This window comes from Amphiprion ocellaris, chromosome 18 (assembly GCF_022539595.1).
Source record: "Amphiprion ocellaris isolate individual 3 ecotype Okinawa chromosome 18, ASM2253959v1, whole genome shotgun sequence".
Classification (NCBI taxonomy): Eukaryota; Metazoa; Chordata; class Actinopteri; family Pomacentridae; genus Amphiprion; species Amphiprion ocellaris.
In genome coordinates, this window is record NC_072783.1 from 22,506,661 (window position 1) to 22,530,124 (window position 23,464).

Genomic DNA, 23,464 nt, shown 5'->3' on the forward strand with positions numbered 1-23,464 from the left:
ACTGTTAATACAGTTTATTCTATCCATACTATTTGCACTGTTTATACTGTTCATACAACTATTTAGCTCTACCTGTAGATTTAGATCATCTGTTTTATTTGTTTCCATATGTCTGCACTACCAGGCAAAAGTTTGGACACACCTTCTCATTCAAAGGTTGTTATTTAATTATTTTATACACTGTAGATTAATACTGAAGACATCAAAACTATAAAAGAATACATATGGAACTATGTTGTATGTAAACAAAAAAGTTTTAATCTTGAGTACTAGTCTACAATGCAGGAAACTACACACATAAATAAAAAGCACTGAATGAGAAGGTGTGTCCAAACCTTTGACTGGTAGCTTATACATTCATTTATTAGTGTTTATTGATAGATGTCCATACTGTTAATTCTGTCCAAAAATAAATAAATAAATAAATCAAATAATGCACTTTGCTGCTGCTTGTGCACTTCCAGTTAGAACTGCATTTCTGTGTCTCACTACTTGTTCTCTATACAGTGATAATATATCTTAATCTAAAAAAAACCAACAACAAACCAATAAAGACTTTAGTTCAGTAGTTTAGAATGAAATTGTTCTCCTGGTTGATGAAAAGGCCCACAGAGCAGCTGAAATTAGGTAAAAGGTGCAGAATAAACACAAAATTGTGGAACTGCACTGCAACAGCTGGTGCAGTTTCTTCTATATGACCTAAATGAAATGTTCTGTGCCCTAACAAGACCTCACCTAAAGCTTCTGACTCTTCTTTCATTAAACTGCCTCCAATAAATGCTTAAATTGATTAATTACCAGTTTGCCTCCTCCGATATACTTTGAGACTTAAACTCAACGTATGGCATTGCTATAAATGCTTAAGATTATTAACCCAATATCAAAACATTCCAGAAGCTTCTGGAGAAGTCTTGAGTTTATCTCCAACTCTTCATCTGCAGCCTATCACAACCTTCTGCTTCAGGGCGGGGGGAGTTTTGAGACGTTTAAATAGACGAGAGTCGAGTTGGAGAACTATACAGTCTTTTCTTTTCAAGCCTGAACAAAAAAGAAATCAAGAGCCAACATGGTTGAGTGGACTGAGCAGGAGCGCAGCATCATCAATGGCATCTTTGCCAACCTGGACTACGACGACGTCGGCGCCAAGGCTCTGTGCAGGTACTGAACAGCTCTCTTCTTCTACCTCCATCCTCCTCTGCTTGTGACCTGCTGGCAACTCAACTGTCTGTTTCCCTCCTGCAGATGTCTGATCGTCTACCCCTGGACTCAGAGGTACTTCGGTGCCTTCGGCAACCTGTACAATGCCGAGGCCATCAAGACCAACCCGAACATCGCAGCCCACGGAGTGAAGATCCTGCACGGTCTGGACAGGGCTGTGAAGAACATGGACAACATCAAGGCCACCTATGCCGAGCTGAGCGTCCTGCACTCTGAGAAGCTGCACGTCGACCCCGACAACTTCAAGGTAAAAAAGGAAAAAATCCTCATCTTGCATTTTACTTTTTGAATGCAAAAGCCTTTACTTAGCAGTCAGTTTACACAAAAATGAAAGACTTTACCTTCACATTTAAACATCACACAGAAAACTGTTGCAAACCAACATTTAGACAAATATTCCTTTAAACGTCTATTGTAGTGCCAAATGACAAAAAAAAATGCATCAAACACAGATATGAAAGGCATGTGACGTTTGATTTTTCTTCCCACAGCTCCTGTCTGACTGCCTGACCATCGTCATTGCTGCAAGGTTGGGCAACTCCTTCACTCCTGAGACTCAGGCCGCCTGGCAGAAGTTCCTGGCCGTGGTGGTGTCCGCTCTGGGAAGGCAGTACCACTAGATCCTTCGCACTTGGCTACTAGAAGGAGCTCTAACGTTCGTTTAAATCTGTTATGTGTCTCCTGAATAAAGAAAATTAATAAAGGCCCACTGAAGCAAAATTAATTTGAAGTTCTGATTTTCATTTTTACACGTGCGTAATTACGCACCGCCATTCAAGGCTCTTATTTGTATTTTCGTACATGCGTAATTACGCACAGCTGTATGTTAGATTGGATGTTTGTTAATGATAGAAAAGGATGTAAACTGCAAATTGACAAGAAGTCGACATAATAAACATTCAATGAGATCCAAACAAAGGCAGGCTACATCCAGTAATATATACTAAAGTCACAGCGACTAATATGAGCGACTAATAGAAAGCATAATGTGGTAGGTTTATGATATTAGAATGGTGTCAGCTGAGGAAGAAGTGGATTTCTTGGGTCTTGTTTTTCTAAGTAGGACTTGAACACCTCCAATTTCTGCAGGACTGCAGTTCAAAAGAAGAACTCGAAGCTCCTGATGCCTCAGTTTGTCACATCTTTTACTAACGTTATTTGCAAAATCAATGCAATTCATGATGTTCACATTATGGAATAATACATATTGCATTATGGAATAATCAAATGGGTTAAACAAACCAGAATTCTAAATGGGTGTTTGATTTTGATGACAGCTTTATGCACTATTGCCAATACTTTAAACAACTTCATGAAACAATTTTTTGCTCAGGTTATGTGTGTTTTTTCATAGCTTTATTGAAAGTATTTTTTTTTGCAACACAGAAGAGAACAACTTTTTAAATGATAGGCGTGTCCTAACGGTTTGCGGATGCTGTATATAGAAATTCTAACTTGAAACGCGTATCATGTAAAACCAGAGCTGCAGCTGTGCCCTTTTGGCCACGCCCACCACACAGCCCCCGCCCACACCATTAGATCCTCATACTTTACCTCCATCACCTCCCTCACAGAAGTTAGCACTGCTGAGGAATGGTGCAACTGCTTGTTTAATCCAGCAGATGGTTCTAATTGGATGAACTAGTTACAGTAGACCTGGGCATCCTACGGCCCGCGGGCCACATCCGGCCCGCCGGATGACCCTGACTGGCCCGTATGAGGTCACTGGAAAATATTAAAAGTCAATGCAAATATATATATCATCGCAATACATGCAAGCAATACGCCTGCACTGCTTTTATTTTGAAAGGTCTGCTAAGTTAACGTTTTTTCGCGCGTGCTTTCCGTACTTAGCATCAGGTTTATGCGCTGATTGGTTTGTTTGTTAGCTTCAGCCCGGGAAGATGTCAGCTAACGGCAAAAAGAAAGATTGATTCCCAATGCAGAGTTTTTAACAAAGCATGGACTTCCAAGTATTTCTTCACTGAAGTCAGAGGTAAAGCTGTGTGTCTAGTTTGTGGAGAACAGATCGCGGTGCTCAAGGATTATAATCTGAATGGACATTACGAGATCAAACATGCGGAGAAGTACAAACATTTGACTGATACAGAGCGGGGAGGATGTCTGAAGGTTTGCTAGCTAAACTGCTAAAGCAGCAATGACTTTGTTTTACCAAAGCTCACATCAAGGGATGCAGCAGTCAAGACGAGTTTTCTAATATCCTACAAAATCGCCAAAAACTTTAGCCATTCCCTGATGGAGAGTTTATAAAAGAATGTCTGGTGGACTCTGCAGCGCTTATATGCACGGAGAAGAAAGGAGCGTTCGTTAATGTGACCCTTTGGAGACGAACCGTAACGAGGCGGATGGAGAGCATCGCCGAAAATCTGGAGCTTCAGCTGCACAACAAAGTGGACGATTTTGACGTTTTCTCCTTGGCTCTAGACGAGAGCTGTGATGTCCGTGACACAGCCCAGTTACTCATCTTTGTACGTGGACTAACAAAAACCTTTGAGATGACGGAGGAGCTGGCAGCTGTTCAGCCAATGAAGGAACCACGACGGTGAGTGATTTGTTCACTGAGGTAAATACATGCATGAACAAGCTGGGACTAAAATGGGAGAATTTGGTTGGTGTTACAACTGATGGCTGTCCAAATTTGACAGGGAAAAATGTTGGACTTTTGAAACGGATGCAAGATAAAATGACTGAAGTAAACCCAGAACAGAAACTGATATTTTTGCATTGTATTATACATCAAGAGGTGCTGTGTAAGTCAGTGCTAAAAATCAACCACGTGACTGATGTTGTAGCTAAAGTAGTTAACTTCATCAGGGCAAGAGCATTGAATTACAGACAGTTTGTTGTCTTTTTGGAGGAGATGATAGTGAACATGGTTACCTTGGTTACCAGACAGCTGTCAGATGGATCAGCCTGGACAAGGTGCTTAAACGAGTTTGGGATCTGAGAGCAGAGATTCAAGACTTGGGCATTGTACATCATTGTGTTGTGTAATTTACTGTTTTTATTGAGATATATTGAACATTGCTGTAAGTGTATTGGGGAGCTGTTGTCTTTCTTTATGCTTCAGTCATCTTAATGTAGATTTAGAAAAACTGACAACACTATAATGGTACAAGATGTTTGCAGTGTTATTGTACATCCAGCAGCTGTTAGTCCAGATAAGCTGTAGCAGTTACCTCATAGCGTTCACGATGAACAAAAACTGACATGATAAGGCAAGTTTCAAATCTCTGCCAGCTGATGGTCACATTGTTGTAGAATAAATTCTGAGTGATGGCTTACTTACTTCGCTTGTAAAAACAGTGACTGCTGAAAAGTAATTAAAGCACTTGGAAAATCAGTTTCACATTTTAAGTATGTCTTTATGATAGTAAATATCTACACCTCAATAGGCAGCAATCATAGTTTGAATGAAAAAACAAAATCTTTCATTAAATAGTTGTGTTCTGTGTTCCACATTTTCATTGTATCATTGTATTGTTTCATTTACTGTTTTTATTGAGATATATATTGAGCAGAGCTTTTACGTGTACTGGTCCGGCCCTTAACAACCGTCAAAGTTTCTCATGTGGCCCCGTATGAAAATTAATTGCCCACCCCTGAGTTACAGGCTATTATCTTCACCTGGTTTTCACTGTAAATCATTTTAAGTCTGTTCAACTTAGAAATGCCGACTTGAAAATGTAATTTGAGCGCACTTCGGTTGATTGTTTCATTCAAAGTCATCCTATGAGTTGTGAAAGTCTAACGCTAGCTGAGTTAAATTAACAAACAGAACAAAAGATAACAAGCTCCTTAAACTCAAGATAAGTTAAATTAACCAGTCACAGACATTTATTGTTATCAGTTTACTTTTGCAAACAGGTTTTGTTCAGCACCAGAGACAGCGCTCAATTCCCCAGTTCTTTATTTTGATCACGTCTAACAGCTCTCCGTTTACGACTGACACAGTAGATAGGCTCAGTCATATGCTGTATAGTTTTGATGGTGTCCTCAGTGCTGATCCGCAGAAACATTATGTTTGTTTTTTGTTAATTATCAGTAATCTTACATTGAGCTTTGGAGTAAAGAACACGTGTGGAGATCCAAAATAAAACCAACAAAACAGCAAAATACCTGATGACTAAATTAAATCTGTTTTTGTCTAGGAACCGTTGTGCACAGAAACAGTGAAAAGCAAGTGCTACATTTACCAAGTTTTAACGTGGATTTTTTAAAAGTCATTTTTTGGCCTTTTGTTGGCTGTATTAGACAGGTTAGTAGAGAGGCAGACAGGAAAATAAGGAGAAAACCTGCAGCAAAGGCCATGAGCTGGGATCAAAGCTGTTGTGCACGCTGGCTCACGGTTTAACACAGTTTATTAGTGTGTAATAATATGAGTTGTTTTAAGCTACTTCCTGACTTAGCAGCAGCTTTGAAAAAAAAAAAAACAATCTCACTGCAAGCCTCACCTGCAAGTTTTCCAACATTTCATATCATCCTCATCAGTAGGTGGAATTTGTCTCATTGTCATCAAAAAGTGCAAATTTCCATTAACAAAACAAAAAACAAAAAAAAAGCTTAAAAGCTGAGATTCACATTACATGTTGCTGTTGGTTGGTGCTGTCCAATGGGATGCATTCTGTTCAAAATATAAAAGCTTTACCCTTGTTTACCCTTTTGCAACGACCAGCTAAATGATTTTTTTGGGCCAAACACATTAGGAGTTTCCATTGATTGATGCTGATAGGGTTGGGAAGTTTTGGGTTTTTTTTTTTTTCAATCCCAGAAACAGCAGAAAGTGTATTTCAGTGGTACAGATAACAGTGAAATTCAGAACCATAGACAGCTCCCTATTCAGTGACATTAAATTACACCCATATTTCAAAGAAAATGTTTTTTTTTTGTAGAGGCACAGACATCAACATTAGACATGGCTTTGTAGTTGCTGACATATTTGGAATTTAATGATTAAATACATGTAAAAATTAAAAAAGAAGCCTTCAAAACCTGAGTCACACCACACAAAACAGCAAAAGACAGCGAGATATTGTGATGTAAAGGATAAAGTTGATACAAAAATGAAATATAATAATAGAAATAACTTTAACTGTAAGTTAAAGTTAATATACATGCAAAAACCACAGATTTGGTCCTTTAAAGCTTTATATGATAATGTAGCAGCACAAAGAGAAACATGTTAATTGCACGTTTATTATTACAAAACATTACATGATAACAACAGTTACACATAAATAAACAGATAAATATTCATAAATAGCACATTTTTCACATACTTCTAATGTGGTTGAGTCTTATCTGTATTTCTCGGCGAGCACAGCGGCAAAAGCTGACAGGAACTTGTCCATTGCAGCGTGTGCAGTTGGTGTGAAGTCTTCTCCCATGTGACAGGCCAGAGTGACAAGTATACAGTGTGAGAACAGCTGCAGGGGGATAAAATGTGTTATTAGCAAAGAAATAACAAGAACAAGTGATGTATTGGATTCCAGTTATGTGCCGGTATTCGAAAAATCATCAACCTATTTCAATCAAGTCAAGATTTTGACTTCCTGAAACAAACTTTTTGGCACAGTTTTGTGTTTGATCAGGTTAGTAATGCATAGGTAGCTTAAAGCTTAGTGGAGATTTATATCATTTATCATTTTTGGTTGTTTGTTCTATACTTTGGCAATATTTTGGTTCTGGAAAATGCATGCTAGTACATGTACATCAATACATGCAGCAACAATTATCTCTGTTTTGATTCATTTTCTTAAATTGTTCTGCAGAAAATATCATTTATTGCTTTCCATATACTGCGAAAACTATCCAAATATTTTCCACATATTTACTTCATATACCATTATGTTGTACATTTTTGTCTTCCATATAAACTCAGCTGGCATTTTATTAATGATGCTTAGCTAAAACCATCACATCCAACAGCCCTGCAATGAATCCCACTGCAGTGAAGGCTCAGTTTGAGGTGTCACTGAGCTGTAATGCGTTAGACTGAGCTGTGTTTATGTTATTTATCCAACCCTCAGTGATATAAATGGAGAAAATAATAGTGTATGTTTGAGTTAGCAAGGTGTACCCAATAAAGCTCCCACTATATGCAGAGCATGGCAAATTTGTTTCACTTAATGCAATAGATGTGACTATACTGTATTGAAACTATATGCTGTATATACACTGGAACTGCAGCTGAACACAGGAGCGACTCCTAACTTCAGGAAAGGCACCTTGAAGTTGGTTGGGTCTATCCGAAGCTGGTAGGCGTGGAAGGTTTGCAGGGGAGCCAGAGTGACTGTCAGCTGACTGATATCTTTGGCTGCCTCCGCTATGGCCAGGACTATCTTCTTCCCGTGAGAGAGCAGGTGTGGAGAGCCGGGACGGATGTCTACGTGGGAAAAGTACGTCTTGCTGCCTGGATAGGAGGCAAACATCCTGTGGAAGAAGGGAGCAGCGAGATTAATTCATTCAATTAGTAGTGAACTGTTAAATAATGAGCAACTATTTTCATAATTAATTAACTAGTTGGAGTAATTTTAAGACTAAAACTCCAAATTTGCGTATTTCATTTTTTCAGTTTGGATATATTCCGGTTTATTAGCTTTTCTGACAAGACAAATGCAGACCTCATATTGGGCTTCAGGAGGCACTGATTTCTGACATTTTATAGACCAAACAATTAATCAATTAATCAAGAAAATAATCCACAGTTTAATTAGTACCACAAATGATCATTAGATCCAGCCCTAATTTTAATGAATCTGTATTTCCGTCCTAATGATGCTCATGTGCAACTGAAATACCAGAAGAATCAAAGTATTTGGTCCATTTAATCTGGCTTTATTTTTTTGGATAATATTTTACCAAAAAAGACTCCTTCATGTCAAAATGAAAACAGACTTCTACATAGCAATGTGAATGATTTAAAAATATACATGTAAAATGAGTTATTGCACAAGCATTCACCTCCTTTAAAGTGACTCACGGAGTTCAACACAAGTGCAGTCAGCTGGTGCAAGAAGTCATACAGTCAATGAAATGGAGATGGAGATCATCTGAGTGCAGTGACTGTAGCATAAAGACATCTGTATCTGGAAATCCAGTCACTGGTGAATCCGTACTGCTGGACATAACCACCCCATGAAGAGAAAAGAACACTCATAGCAACTTTGTGAAAAGTCGTTAAATTAAGTCCCTTGGAAGGAAAGTGACTGTGCAAGAAAGACACTATTTAGAGAGGCACCAGTCTTAGATGAGGCCACCAAGACACCTATGATTCCTCTAAAGGAGATATAAGCTTCAGTGGCTGAGATGGGAGAGACATAAAGCTGTTGCCTGTTCCTTACCAGTCAAGGATTTATGAGAAAGCTTGTTGAAAAAAATCACATATTATATCTCTATTAGAATTCACCAGAAGTCAACTGGAAGAAGCTTCTTTGGCCAGATGAGACCAAAAGTGAGCATTTTGGTCATCAGACTAGACTAGATGATACGTTTAAACACTCCACATCATCACAAACACACCATCTCCACTGTGAAGCACGGTGGTGGCAGTATCATGATGCTTCTTGGCAGCAGGCCCTGGAAGGCTTGCAAAGGCAGAGATTTAAATGAATGCAGCAAAGTATGAGGAAATCCTGGAGGATAAACTGATGCAATCTGCAAGAAAACTACAACTTGGGAGAAGATTTGTTTTCCAGCAAGACAATGACCCAGAGCATGCAGCTGAAGCCGAGCAAAAACACAGCGGTTTAAAGATAACAATGTGAATGTTGTGAACTTGTAGCGTCGATGCAAATGAGAATTTGTGGCTGGACTTTAAAAGGGGCTGTTCGGCCAATATCCTCTCACAACCTGACTGCGCTGGGGCAGTTTTGTAAAGAATATTTGGGTAAAATGTGCAAGATAAAGATTTGTTTACACGGGCTCAATGCCGTATTTGCAGCCAAACGTACTAAATACTGAAGACTGAAAGGAGGTGAATAGACAAGTAGTCATTTATTTTGCATTTTATATTTTGAAATAATTGACATGATTGACATGATCTGTTTTCACTTTGACATGAAAGAATGTTTTTAGGTGGTAATTCTTGTCAAAAATCAACAAAAGAAAAAAAATTCCCATCAGAGTGAATACTTTTTACAGGCTCTGTAGCATATTGTGAGAAATGAATTAGTATTAGAGCCATATAATATTTACATGCAGTAACCCAACACTGGGTTAGTTGGTAACTGACCGATGCTTTATAGCATTGAGTCTGCAGATCTAAACAACAACAACAACATAGTGACGAAGGGAATAAGTCATCAACAGTTTATTACAAATGCACTGAAAGCATCTAGGCTATACAGTTGAAGATGGACCTACCTAAGAAGCGCATCTGCCCCAATATCTTCGGCCACGGGAGTCAGTCTATCCCATATTTCTTTTATCAGGGCTTTCTCTTTCTTTTTCAGCATTGCAGCTTATTGCACTGAACAATACAGGATTAACTGTAGACGAGAATCCAGAATGTTTTTGTGGGCAACAAAGATGTGCCTTAATCAACCATTTTATCGCGTCAGTAAAGCCTTTAACCAAAAAAAAAAAAAAAAAAAAGGGAATAAAAAGAGAATGCCTAGTAAATAAGATGAAGTAATAATTCCTGCGCTCTGAAGGAAATGGCTGTAATGGTTCAGGTCTCAGCAGCTGTGTTGTTTCTCTCCTCTGTGTTATCAGACAGCAGCCAGGGCAGGGTGGGGACGCCTATCTGCTGCTTTAATGCGTCATTCTGCATATTTATGTCAATGCAGATGACCTTAAAGTGCAGTTTTCCAATAATGACCTCTTGATTGCCACTAGATTTCTTTTTATTTGTGATGATTTTACCAGGATTTGGTGCTGTATCAATGCATAACATTTAAATAAACAAATAAATGAAAAGATTGAAGCTTTTTTTATTTGTTAATACTAGACCCATAAGCCCACAATGAAGCCCTTAATATTTCCTTTAAAGAGCCCTTTATATTAAAACTTTAAAGAAATAGCACACAGGTAAGATGCTTCATTGCAGAGAGGGACTATTTTACAACATAGAGAAGACTTTTGCAGATAAAGTCTCTCAGCTGCTGCTATCTGAAGCTCCATAAGCTGTTGGAAACAGTGGGTGTGAAACCAGCCTGCATCTGATACCACTGTGAGGACTATTGCACTGCATTGCACAGAGGACTTTGCCTTTGTTGTGCTTATAAAATTTGTCTTTTATGAAGACATTGAAAGTGCACCTGCAATACAGGAGCACTGAGGTGCTAAATACGATAACAGCAATATGGCTGACTTAGAGTTAATCAAATATTGACAACAACCCACCATTTGAATTGAAAAAATCTGTTCTACGTTTTAAGTGACCCACTAGCCAGACAGAAATAATAATAAGAAGAAGAAGAAGAAGAAGGAGAAGAATCATTATCATCATCATCATCATTATCAGTTATTGTTATTTATTGTAATTACTGATTTGTTTGTCTGGCTTGGCTTGCTCTGTACTATATCCATCCCTGTGTGTTTCATTCCTGTCTTGAACTATTGTTGTTTGTTGTTTCCACCAATTACAAAATATATTTACACACACACACACACACACACACACACATATATGTATGTATATGTATATATATATATATATATATATATATATATATATATACATATACATAGACACGTACCTCAGACATGCTGCATCATGAGTGGGGTTTGATCTAACCTATGATACTTTCATGATGGTGTTTAATGTTATAGATTCTTATATTTGCTCACCAGGTTTTATAATCTTTCCAATAACTGCACCCTATTACATTAACAGGAATAAAACAGGCTGATCTCCCAAGTAATGGTGACTTTTACAATTTAGTGGGTTATTTTAAAATGTGTAGCACCTAAAACACATGATTTTTTTTTAAAATCAAGGTTTTATTCATTTAAGGTACAGCAAACTGTTGTGTTTCAGCTGTTACACGGTGAAGCGACGAGGGCTGACTCAGCATATAGAAGACGCACGTCTTCTTACTGAGCCGTTAAACAAAATGCACAGTCATGCTTTCTGTTTCAGTGTGTCACACAGCTAACATGCTATATGAATAGGACCAGTGTTTGCCAAGACTGTGGTTAATTTGCTGGTCATATTATTACTCTTATATACTATGTTTTTTAAATTAATTTTCTTCTTAAGTGACATATACCAGAGGCATGTGCACACTTCTTTTTGTTACAGGCACTAATGCACCACAGTTTATCACCTTTAGTTGTTTTGCTTTGAGGTTTTAAAGCACCTTTTAATGTCATCTGCACACCAATCCAGACTAATATTTATAGGGGGAAAAAAGCAAAACAGTGTAAATGCATTATAATAAACCCCTCTTTTCATGTTTTTATGTTGAGTATTTGCAGGGCTGAGGATCTAATACATAAATAAAAAGTAACATAATACCCATTAGGTGGCAGTGAAGTGACTTTATGGTCTCTGGTTTCTTTAGTGAGGATAAAATTGAAATTAACAATTAGCTTGATTAAATTTTTTGATCTGATTGAACTAATTTATTTTCATGCGAGAAATGCTGAACTCTGTACATTTAACATCTGTATTAGTCTGTGGAAACATGCCGAATTGTAGCTCAACTTTCTGAACTTGTTTTTTTGGGTTAAAGACTGACAGATTTCAGGTGCTGCAGGCAAAATTCTCCTGCTCCAGGTGAGGCTCGAACTCACAACCTCGGCATCACTCTGCAGGTTACTGTCTTATAAGTACCGCACGCTGAACGATTGCGCCACTGGAGCTCTGTTGTTTTTGGACTTGATTAAACCTGATTGTGTTCAAAGTCTGATAACAGAAACTACGTCAGTCATTCAGTCTCTCTGGTAAATTGCACTTATAATTGTACCTTTTTGTACTTCTTGAGCAGGTAACAGCTAGTTTTAACCATGTAGTGCAGTTGTTTTGCTTTGTACAGGTCTTTAGTACATCCTGTGTCTAAAAGCAGTGGGATATACAACCAACCTGCCTGTTTGTTGTGTGTTGTGATGCTCTGAGGCTCTTGTAGTTGCTGGTATCTGCTGCCACCTCTGGACACTCCTCAGAATAGTTTTCCTCAGTTAGTATGAGCCCACTGATATCTTGGTTTTTTTTAGGTTTTCACATACTTGAAGTGGTTTTTGAACTGCTAAAAGATTTTCACATTGTATAAATTAGTCTATAATGAAACAATCTTAGTTTTTTTTGATGTATTGTTGGTCATGCAGATTCACATATTATATCTATCCTCTCTGTAATTTCATACAGTCTCATATACTTCCACCTCATCATCTCCATCTGGAACATGCATAGTATTTTAAAATAGTTTGATCCAGCCTGTGCCACATTGCTATATCATGTTGTTCAAACAGGCTACTTTACAGCAGGATAACCTTATGAAAACGTAACTTAAATCCAGCACTCACTCTGAAACAAAGTGAAAACTCAACTGGACATGTGTTGCTGATTTCCTGTAGACATGATGTACTCTGTGCTAGGGCTTCACATTCCCTTTCATTAAAATGTGATCCGTTACAGTTGTCATCGTGTGGCAAATTTAACTGCAGTTTCAGTCTGTACATCATTACCAGGCGCAAATAACCTCATCCTGCCAAAATTAGAATTACTGCCTCACAGCTGTGACAGTTGCAGTTTACATCCATGGTTGTTCAAACTTGACCTTTGACCTTTAGCATATAAAATAATATCACTTGATCGTTTTCAAGAAAAGCACTCAGAGAGTGCAGTGCTCCACCAAGGCTGCTCAACATTTCCGATGATGAAATCTTGAAAAAAAAGAAAATGTGAAAAGAAAAAAAAAAAAAAAAAAAAAAAATATATATATATATATATATATATATATATATATATATATATATATATATATATATATACATATATATATATATATATATATATATAAAGAAAAACCCCTAACACTGTAAACATAAATTTAAATATAAGAACTGTTACCGTAATTATTACCCATTTGAGGTGTTAAAGTGTCTTTAATTTTGCAGGATTCATCTACAATATGAACACGATGCCACATAATATCCACTAGGTGGCGGTAATGTGAATTCATTGTCTGTGGTGTCATAAGTGAGAATGAAACTCGGCTGACCAGGATCATGTTTGGATATGATTTAATTAAATTCTTTCATTTTCACATGATAAATACTGAGCTCTGACAATTTAACATCTGCATTAATATGTTAAATCTTTCCCAAAGTGTGTCTCAACTTTTTACAACATGTTTTAATGGGTCACCGACTGACAGATTTGCTTGAACTCACAACTTCGGCATCAATCGGCAGGTTACTGTCTTATCAGCAAAATAAGCAGTGACTGATTGTACAACTGGAGCTCAATGTTTCTCTGGTTTATTCCTGTTCAAAGCCGATGAAAGGAAACGGCTTCAGTCACTGCTGATTAACATGACAAAAGCATTAAACCCCATAATTAGTTCCTCACTTGACTTAAAAAAAAAAATCCCTCTGACATCTATAAAGGCTTCCTAAAGAGTAAACATACAATGTTAATTCTTTTCTGTTTCCTGCCCCAACTGATTATCCTCAAAGCTTGTTTCATGCAGCTCCGCATTGTAATCAGTTTCCACAAAAGCAAAGCAGTTCTCTGTATGTCCTGCACGTAATGTGACTCTCACTCGGTGTACAACACAACAAAGAGCAGAGAGGACTGCAGTAAATAGAATTTAGATACAGGCCTCGGGCCGCATGTGGGCAGATATGAGTGTCTGTAAATGAGCTTAAACACCAGACATACTGACACTGAAACAAAGAATAATCGAAAACAATAACACAACAAACACACAAACGGAAAATTGAAAATGCTAAGCGATGGTCCTGGCACAGGCAGCCCACTCCTAAGTCATATGTGTGGCAGCTCAGGGCCGGTTGCAGGTTCATTTGTCAGACAGCTTGTCACTGCTCTCCTGCTGGAGGTCGCCTTCAAAGTGCTGTATAACCGAGAAACTAACTCGGCAACTAGAGGAAATGTGGTCTCAGAAAACACAAATACAACACTCACACCGACAACTAAAAACGATTCATAAGTGTTGCTCTTTTTAAGGGACTCTTTCTACGCACACTTGAGTTCAATGTGAAAATGTTCATTACAGAATTCATAATACATTTTTGAACTTAAGCATTAATGCATCACTTGAATCAATACCTGTTATTTTGTTGCTTTGGTACCCTTCACTTGTGATATAAAGCTGGAACAATTTGTCAGTTTTATCTTTCTGTTCTCATGCTAAATTGAGGTGGTGCTAGCTTCATATTTGCAGTGCAGACATGAAAGTAACATCAATCTTAACATCTAAGTCTCAGATGATCAATCTCTTAGGTTATGGGAATACCATACGAGTAGTTAAGATGGCAGACAGCCAAAAGGGTGTATTATTGGACTACAAATCAGTAAGTTTCTGGTCTGGTGTTTGGCATAGGCAGCTTCTCCTTTGTCTGCCTGTTTTTGTACATGATCACTGACACTGAAATAAGTGCAATGGATGAAAATTTAACTGAAGTTCACATTAACAACAAAAATGTGTTCCAGTAGATAAAGCAGGTTATGCATTTAAGTGTGTGAATTTCATGAGTGGAGGATGTGTGAGTGTGAGAGACACTTGAACAGGCATCCAGTCAGAAGTTAAAAATGGTACTGGTATTTCCTGTGCTGTTTTTTTCTATTGATTGAATAAAAAAATAAATTAATGAAAAATTCCAGCTTTTGAATGGATAAGCACAACACCCGTTTGGGTTGTCAGCTGACTCCGGCATGGCTATGCCTGCATAATAATTCAAATTACTGTACTTTCTAATACGCAATTATTCATTTGGAGTTAGAGGAACATTTTCCTGCTCACACAACTGAAAACAGCAGAGAACAACGACAGAAAATGAGAGTAAACAATAACTGAACAGTGTTTGAAAGAGTGTTTTTTTGACCAGCAACACGATCTTTTTCCAAAGTTAACTGAAAAGTTTGGTGCCTTAACTTAACCAAGTAGTTTTGTAGTGTAACCAACGACAAAAGAGCAGCTGAAAATGACAGACAACGGTGATTTAAAATGCCACAAAACAATGCTCCTACACAGGACTCACTTCACAGTCTTCTGGATGAAAGTCTTTCGGTTTATGCCTCCCCCAGCCCTCCTCTTATGGAGACTTTGCCATTTTTAAAAAAAAATTTAATCTGTAAAATAAATGAAATTCAGGAGTCCGGTGACATGAAAACTGTGAGTCACATGGAATGGACACCAAAAACATCAGGCTCCTCATTATTTATTGTGCAATCAGTATGTTTTTGTTTTGTGGACCCACATTGCTGTTGTATATTTTGGTGTGAGTCTGCATTGAAAGCTGGACTTCTTTTGCTTTCGATCCTCCATCTGATATGTAAAAATTGCATTCCGCTCCCCCTCGTTACAATCCTTATCTTAATATGACAATGGAGCTATTGTTTATTATAGAGCTAGAATTGCACATGTGGAATTGGGAATTTACAAAATTATAATCAGCACAACAAACCGCGTGTTTAAGCTGTTTTCTATTTTCAAACCAAGAGCAACAAAATGGATTCTTATTACCATTGTTGCTGAATAAGTGAACAGGCCTCAGATGGGAGATTTGTGTCTGCCGTGGGACTGCAGCACTGTAATATTTCTGCTTCCCCAGACATGTTTGGTTGTGCTGAACATGCATTCAATTACAGACTAACTCTCTATGATACATTTAACTTTACTGTAGTTCTGACTATACAGTGACAGCAGCTGTTGGCCAGAGGTGGAAGAAGGACTCAGATGTTGCATTTAAATAAAAGTACCAATCCTACAGTAAGGAAAAACACTCTTACCAGCAAAAACTTGTGCATTTAACTTTTTACTTAAGTAAAAGTACAATAGTATTAGTATCAAAATATATATTTTATGTAATCGAAGTAAAAGTACTTATTATGCAGAACAGTCCATTCAGAATTTTTATGCTGTAGCTAGTGAAGGAGATTTAACTGCTTTATACAGTTTCCTACCAAGTAGCTTGTGCATTTCCCTAATAACTTTTTACTTTAATGTATGATATTACACCATAATTGATTTGTCGATTATATTTTGAAATATTCCAAGTACATAGCAACTGAAGCTGCCAAGTAAATGTAATGGAGTAAAATGTACAATATTTACCTCTGAGCTATAGCAGAATGGAAGTATAAGGTAGGAGAAGATAGAAAAACTCAGGTAATGTAAAAGTAGCTCAAAAATGTTACTATAATACAGTATTTGTATTTTATTTAGTTACTGTCCAACTGTCCACTGTTAGAAACCAGAACATAAAGCGCTGATGCAAACCCTCGATGATTTCTGATCCATGGCAGAAATTATCATGTGTAATCATAAGATTAAATAAAGTATAAATTCAAGGCTTATTCTGACTCACTATATCCACTAATAATTTTCATACATTTCCTAATATCACTGAGACCACAATGTCTGAGACGACCACAAACATTACATTGCTCCATGTTGTTCTGCTGCACTGCACAAAGCTTTGTTGCCCACATTTTTCAAAATAACGCGGAGCTCCTGAAGGTTTTCAAAGCAACCTGTGGAGACCAGCACACCTGAGAACTTTACCAAACACAAGCCAAAAGTGGCATAAAGCAAAGTTCAATTTTAATGCCATCCCATCAGCACCATCTGGCTCTCCCTCCTCTAGAGGGCACTTTTATTTATCAGGATGGCCAGACTTGTGTTTGTGCACTTTAGTCATTATGAGGCCAAAACAGTCCTCAAAAGGACAGTAGAAACCTCCTACTGATGCTATTTCCCCATACAAATGTGAGCATTATGTGTATTATTAAAACAGTTATGAGTTTGCAGTGTGATTTTAGGGGAAGCTCTTTAGTGCCTGCAGATATAAAAAAGACAGTATCTGTTTTACATATGCGTAAATTGGTTCCATTGCCAGTGCACAAAAAACAGATGCTTTTCAAAAGGAACCGTTTCTTAAACAGAGAAACAGATAGTGTCCCAAGACGACATGATCAGCAGTAATCCTTCTGTCTAGAAAGTATGCGACTGCACGTTGAACAAACACTGCTTGATATTACTTTTCTCATTGTCAGCGGAATACATGAAATGAGGTTTTATGAGAGAAAGAAATGTCCAAACCATGTTTTGCTGTAAAACCACGGGGGATAAATGCGCACATCAGTTTGCAGGAGTCTGTCATTTAGCAGCATCCTTCCTCAGATAAACACTAGCTTCCCAAAAAGGCTGCAGCTTCTTTTGTTATATCCTAGAAGCAAATATTGTTGACTTTCATCTCAGTGATCCAGAGTTTCATTTGTGTTCGCAAATCGTCTCACCAACCTCAGCAGGTTTAAATGGAAGCATGACTGAATTCAGCAGCTCATATTCAGCTCATGTTTATTTCCAGTACCTCTATTAGAGCCATTATTTTTTCAGGTAATAACCTCAGAAGTGAGAACTCTTCCCTACCACACCCTGAACACCTGGACAGGCCTGTATAGAACGCAGTCTGTAACCACAAATAGCCGTATCAGTTCACATGTGACGATCACATTGTAGCAGTGACTGAACGTTGTGGTGAGTGTGATGAGAGACGGTGGTCAGATGAAGCCATTAGAGGTGGCTGTATAGTGGGCGAGGGCAGTAAGAAGATCCAGGGAGGTTGAAGGAACAGGACACCCAGCCTGCAGGGGAGACTGTCCCAGGTGGAATAAATCACTGCTGTAGCACCACCCATGTTGATTTCTGATGAAGATTAAAACTAAACTGGACGTACATGTGCAGTATTTTTAATAAGATAAAGATAAAATGGCCATATATAAGTACATACATACTTGTTTTGCAGCATATTAGTCTTATTTAACCACGAAAATTTGTCAGTCATCTGATCTACAATAAAAGCTTTTATCCTGCTGAGCCAGCATGGAACAAATCAGACACATCTTACAAATTACATTTCCTGAGTTAGAGTATTTATTGCTGTGAGCATGTTTTGACTGTGTGTTAGGCCTGATAGACTGGGAGATGGAGGAGCTAAATAAATGAACACCAGGTGACCGGTGCTCCCAGACATGTGGGTTTTTTTTTTAATGCAAGCAGGTTTGGACGGCTTAAGAGCACATTACCATTCCTGAGGTTTTGAGATATCTTTCAGCATGTGTAAATTCCAACATGTTTCACAGATGGTAACCATGCTAATATATTCTAGCATGTTTAGCTTAGGCCTTAAAATTTCCAGCAGTGGAAGCAGTTTTCTGAATAAAATGCTAATGCTGTGTTTGGGGTTCTATTGAAAAGTTCCAAATCCTCAAATATGAGGTTTACCATTTCCCCGGTGAGGAATTTTCCATTAAAAACATGTTTAAATGACGACTACGGTCACCTGTGAAAACACGTTCAGAACAGGTTCAAAGTTTTTTCATCAACTATTTTGAGACATTGATGGAACACTCATTTATATTTAGACTGTATTTCACTGGGATTAAAAATAGTGAAAAATGTCGTCCTTAAATGTAAAAATATAAGTTCATCAAAGTGTTTTGGAGTTAACTAAAAAACAACAAAAGATAAAGCAAGAAAAAGAAGAAAAATGGGGATCTATGGAAGGGCAGAATTGTTCTCAAAGCTGTAACAGACATCTTTTAGCAGCTGAAGCATTTATTTTTAAATTAACGTGAACAAATACTCTCTTAACAATGTAGTGAAACTTTCTTGTTCTCAGCACGCAGCTTGTATATTTTCATATCTTTCACATTTTATATGAAAACGTAAATGCCTTGAAACGACGTCCTCATATAGACCACATTTGGCCTACCAGTGTAAAATGACTTCCTTTTACAACAGTCAATATCTGCTCTATTTAAGCCACAACTGAACAAATTACCACAATTATTAAACACGTGACATATTAATGATTTTATATTTTGGAATTTGGAATTTATATATTGGAAATTGATTTATAAATAGTAAATAAATACTAACACTGATTATAGGAAAAATGTTGAATATCAGATCTGATAATCAGCCAGGGCGATAATGACACTGTATATCATTTTAAGTTCATTCAGCTTAGAAATGTAAGTTTCTGCCCTTAAAATGTGAGTTAACTGAACTTTGGCTGATTAATTAGTTCCAATTGTGACAGGACTAAAACAAGCTGAATTAAATGAACTGAACTTGAGAAAACAAGTTCAGTAGACTTTAAATATTAAATTGAATCCATCACTCACATTGTCACTAGCTACTTGTCAAAATGTGAAAGGAAATTTCACATTTTCTAAGTTTAAAGCATTTCTTCAGTGGCAGCTGGTGAAATTATTTTTTAAGCGTTAGTACAAAGACAATATGTGAGGTTGCACTGTGGATGCAGGGACTGAATTCAGTATTAACTGTTGTCACTGATGGATTTGTTTTTATTATTAAAAAAGAAATTACCATAATTACATTCAACAAAGACTCACAGCAATTTTCCATCTTTTTTTAGCTACAGAAAAAAGGAGTCTCTGGGGAATTTTAGCTCTCTAGCAGTGCATCCTGGGAATTCTAATTATATGATAATTTTGCGTCACATAAGCTAAAGTGATTTAAGTTATAAGAATCCATGTTTTTAAGTTCTATAGTGGTCTGTTTTTTTAAATGAGCCATTTTAGCTTCCTTTGACTGTAAATAGGCAAAACTCAAAAATTTTAATTAAGCAAACTACAAAAGATGAGTTGCTTTGACTAAATTTCCTATTGATGTTTTACAGTGCAGATGACCTCTAGCCTGAATACTGACATACTAAGATAGATATCAGGATAATGCTTTACAATCTTTTTGCTTTTGGACACATGGACAGACGGTCTAAAACATCCAAACAAGATAATTACAAACCAAACCTGACTCACTTTAGCGTCCAGTTGGTCTAATACACTCCATTAGCTTGTATTACCTAATAACAGTTAGTGTGTGGTAATAAAATCAGTGTTTATTACGGAAAAAGACAGCTTACATAACAGATTAACAGATGGTCCCTCCACTCTTTAAAATCTACCGGCTCGCTGTAATTATGAGGTTTTACATAACTAAGCAGGAGCCAACAGGTTGCGCTCACTCAGCCTGCAGCTGCTCGGTGTCGCCGATGGGGGGCGCCGGGTGGTCGGCCGGTTCAGCGTCCTGTCATTCAGCGGCGGCGGCGGTGTTGGACAGACCGGGCGAGAGGCTGCAGTCGGAGCCGGTACGGCGGAGAACCGAACAATACGGAGGTTTTCAGCGGGAAGACGTTTTACCTTCTTATGGCACGTGAGCACCGCCCTCGCTAACATCTGGAGCTCACGCCTCGTAGTGAAACTCCTCGCGCGATGAGGCAGGAGAACTTATGAAGTGAACGCCGGTACCGTCTCACCGGAGGAGCCGTCGGTGCCGGACCGGACCGGGCTGCTGGAACACTTTGAAGGTAAGCGGCGGGGGGGAACCTCTCCGTCTTCGCGGGGCTCTGTCGCTTCTCGCACCGGCTGTCAGTGAACCACACACCTCGGTGTTCGCTGCCAGCATCCCGCTCTCAGTGCAGGTATGCGGGTTTGCTGCAGCACACGGGGGTCTGGGTGGGGTCTCCCGAGGCTCACAGCGAACACCCAGGGGTGACTGTCACCTCATGCCTCCTTTGTATTCACTGGATGAGTTTTGCGCATCTGGACGGTCTCCCAAGGCTTTTACATTGGAATGCCATGTTCTGAAAGCCTCTGGCTGGGTTGGCAGGGGCGTAGCTTTTGTGTGATATAGAGGGGGCGCATTAAGTGGGGATCTGGGGGCCCTCTTGTAAAATATCGGGTGTTAAACGCTTAATTTCTATTATTCTAGTGAGTTTGTAGGCACCAGTTTGTGTCTCCTCATCCTGCTTCTGTATTGTCAATGAGCAGTCTGTTCTCTAGTGTAGAATGTTCTGACTGCACCTCTTTATTATTCTACTATAATAGAAAACTGAAGCTTTAGCTTCTTTGTGTTTCTTTAAACCAATCACAATCGCCGTGGGTGGGGCTAAGCCTTTTAAAGTCTTTTACTTTAAGTGCATACTGTCTGCAGCTGCCCTCAGTTTCACGCAGTATGAACACAGTTGGGACATACTGCTTCATCACTATTTTGCGCCTCAGTCCGGAGTGCGTAATGAGCTGTCTTTCTTCGCTCTTGTTTATGCTGTGTGAGACATACAACATATGTGATGCGTAGAGAATTGTGGGTCAGAGTGGCCAGAAAAGCGGCTTGAATGTGGCTTGAATACTGCAAAATCTGATGAGATGTAGTACGACTGCTGCACGTTTTCATCATACTATACTTGGTGGACTATATGTTGGGAATACAAAATCCATTCTGGCAGTGTATATAGTTTGGTAGGAAGGATATTGAAACGGACTCTTGTGCAGACACGAAAATGTTTCACTGCAATAGCTTGGTCCCTGCTGATGAAAATGCCCCAAAAACTAACTAGAAACATTGTGAGATAAGACTTTCACCAATAAAAGAGACAAACATAATTTGAGAATCAGTGACAAACAAGTGAAGCCTATAAATTCTTTATGTCTGCAGAAGCTCTCTGGATTTATAAAACCACAGACTGATATCGGTGTATGCACTTTATCCACACTAATCCCCACCAGCTGGTCTTGAATTGTGGAGGTTTGCAGGATGGGCCTCCATCTATGGTTGCCAGTTACTTTCTCAGGAGGTCTGTATAGAGTAGAATACAGACTGGCAGCTATTTTCTTGTCCATGTCTGGATCTTTCCTGGCATACGCTGCAGGTGCCCCTCTTTGACTGTAGGGTTATTATTATTGCTACCAACAGGAACACTACCAGAATCATGGCTTTTTCACACCATCTGTCTGGGTCTACCTTTGCTAGTTCACTATTGACAATCAGCCATTCTTGGAAAATGAAACTTTCCACATAATCTGTAGGCAAATGTGCAAAAGCATCCTTGTCAGACAATAAATGTTGTATATTCTTTGTAGAAATTTGTAACTGTTCACTCAAAAGTCAATCAGGCCTGCATCACTGCAGATCTAAATCTTCATTAAAACTTGCAGTTGTCAGTGTGTAGGTTGCTGTAAGGAGGTTTTTGTTGTTTCCTGTGGAGAGGGGAATTTTCAAAACAGTAACCCGCAGATGAGTTTGAAAAGAGGAAGTCATGTGAAATGAGCGGCCAATGGCAGGCTTACACCTGCAGCATCCATCTGGTGAGCCAACCTAGTCTATGAGTAGTGTTAGCACATGTTTATTTTTTTATTAGAGCGCACAAATGTTCTAGGTATACTGTATCCTGTCCACCCCTCACCCACGAAATCTACACCTATACTTAGGGGAGCAAGTGTGTGTCTGTCACATACACACACATACATGTATAGAGGCAGACTTGCATGAAATCGTTTTTTCTCCTTCCCATGAATCATCTTGTTTTATTGATGCCTTGCTTTGCTATGGCTGGAAGGCCAACACATGGGGGCCTTCATCAATACAGATCTAATGAGGTGTGTGAGAGAGAAAAGAAGCAGAGCCTACCTAAGGCATTCAATAACATGTAACCCACAGGCAAGATTCCCTACTCTAAAGTGTTGTAGTAAGTCAACATTACATGCACGTAAAGTACACGATGCACGCACACACTGAGGCACACACAGGGTTTGGGAGCGATAAATCGATTTCAAAGTGCTGCAGGCCGCTCTGCAGTTGAGATGAAGGGGACAGCCTCCGTTGCTGGCTGCACAGAAATCCCACAGAGACAATTAAACTACTGACCCGTGTCATCAAGGATTTGTTTTGGCTTCCTGTTTGGAAAGATGGTAGGAAGCAGACGTCTGGGCCAGATGGCAGAAACACACACTTGTGTAGCATACACACACACCTGGAACAGCCATACACATTTCCTACTGAGGGGAGACCGTTTTGGTAGCCAGGGTTTGAACCTGTGACCCCTGTTATACATGGAGACTCGGTGTTGAGTTAATGGAGTGTGCAAAAAGAAATCAGTGCAGATTCATATTTGAGCTTTCGCTGAGACACAGGGGTCTCTTTGTAGCTGCAAGGATCTAGATTTCCAGATAATTTTTCAACACATAAAATGTGTCTTTACTTTTTGTTTTGATGTGTTTTAGGTTGAC

General features: G+C 38.6%; 3 protein-coding genes and 1 non-coding gene across 8 annotated transcripts in view; 2 read left to right on the top strand and 2 right to left on the bottom strand.

Moving 5' to 3' along the window:
• The first annotated feature begins 997 nt into the window (after positions 1–997).
• On the top strand, positions 998–1,942 carry hbbe2 (hemoglobin beta embryonic-2). Its single transcript, XM_023291057.3, has 3 exons — positions 998–1,158; positions 1,243–1,465; positions 1,710–1,942. The coding sequence occupies exons 1-3, from the start codon at positions 1,067–1,069 to the stop codon at positions 1,836–1,838; spliced, it is 444 nt and encodes a 147-aa protein (XP_023146825.2). The 5' UTR covers positions 998–1,066; the 3' UTR covers positions 1,839–1,942.
• A 4,217-nt stretch (positions 1,943–6,159) lies between these two features.
• On the bottom strand, positions 6,160–9,924 carry zgc:163057 (Hemoglobin subunit alpha-D-like). Its single transcript, XM_023291072.3, has 3 exons — positions 9,604–9,924; positions 7,467–7,671; positions 6,160–6,665 (listed from the first exon to the last, which is right to left on the bottom strand). The coding sequence occupies exons 1-3, from the start codon at positions 9,693–9,695 to the stop codon at positions 6,537–6,539; spliced, it is 426 nt and encodes a 141-aa protein (XP_023146840.1). The 5' UTR covers positions 9,696–9,924; the 3' UTR covers positions 6,160–6,536.
• Positions 9,925–11,954: 2,030 nt separating this feature from the next.
• Positions 11,955–12,048, bottom strand: trnai-uau (transfer RNA isoleucine (anticodon UAU)). Its single transcript has 2 exons — positions 12,011–12,048; positions 11,955–11,990 (listed from the first exon to the last, which is right to left on the bottom strand). It is a non-coding gene; the product is annotated as a tRNA-Ile (tRNA).
• Positions 12,049–20,474: 8,426 nt separating this feature from the next.
• rhbdf1b (rhomboid 5 homolog 1b (Drosophila)) overlaps positions 20,475–23,464 on the top strand; it is a 52,063-nt gene continuing 49,073 nt past the window's right edge. For 3 of the 5 annotated variants that reach the window (XM_023291060.3, XM_023291062.3, XM_055004717.1), the window contains exon 1: positions 20,476–20,766. The gene's annotated coding sequence lies outside the window, so the exon portion shown is untranslated. Of the gene's footprint in view, positions 20,767–23,464 lie in introns of all 5 variants that reach the window. The other 2 variants (XM_055004716.1, XM_023291063.3) reach the window with 2 other exon arrangements.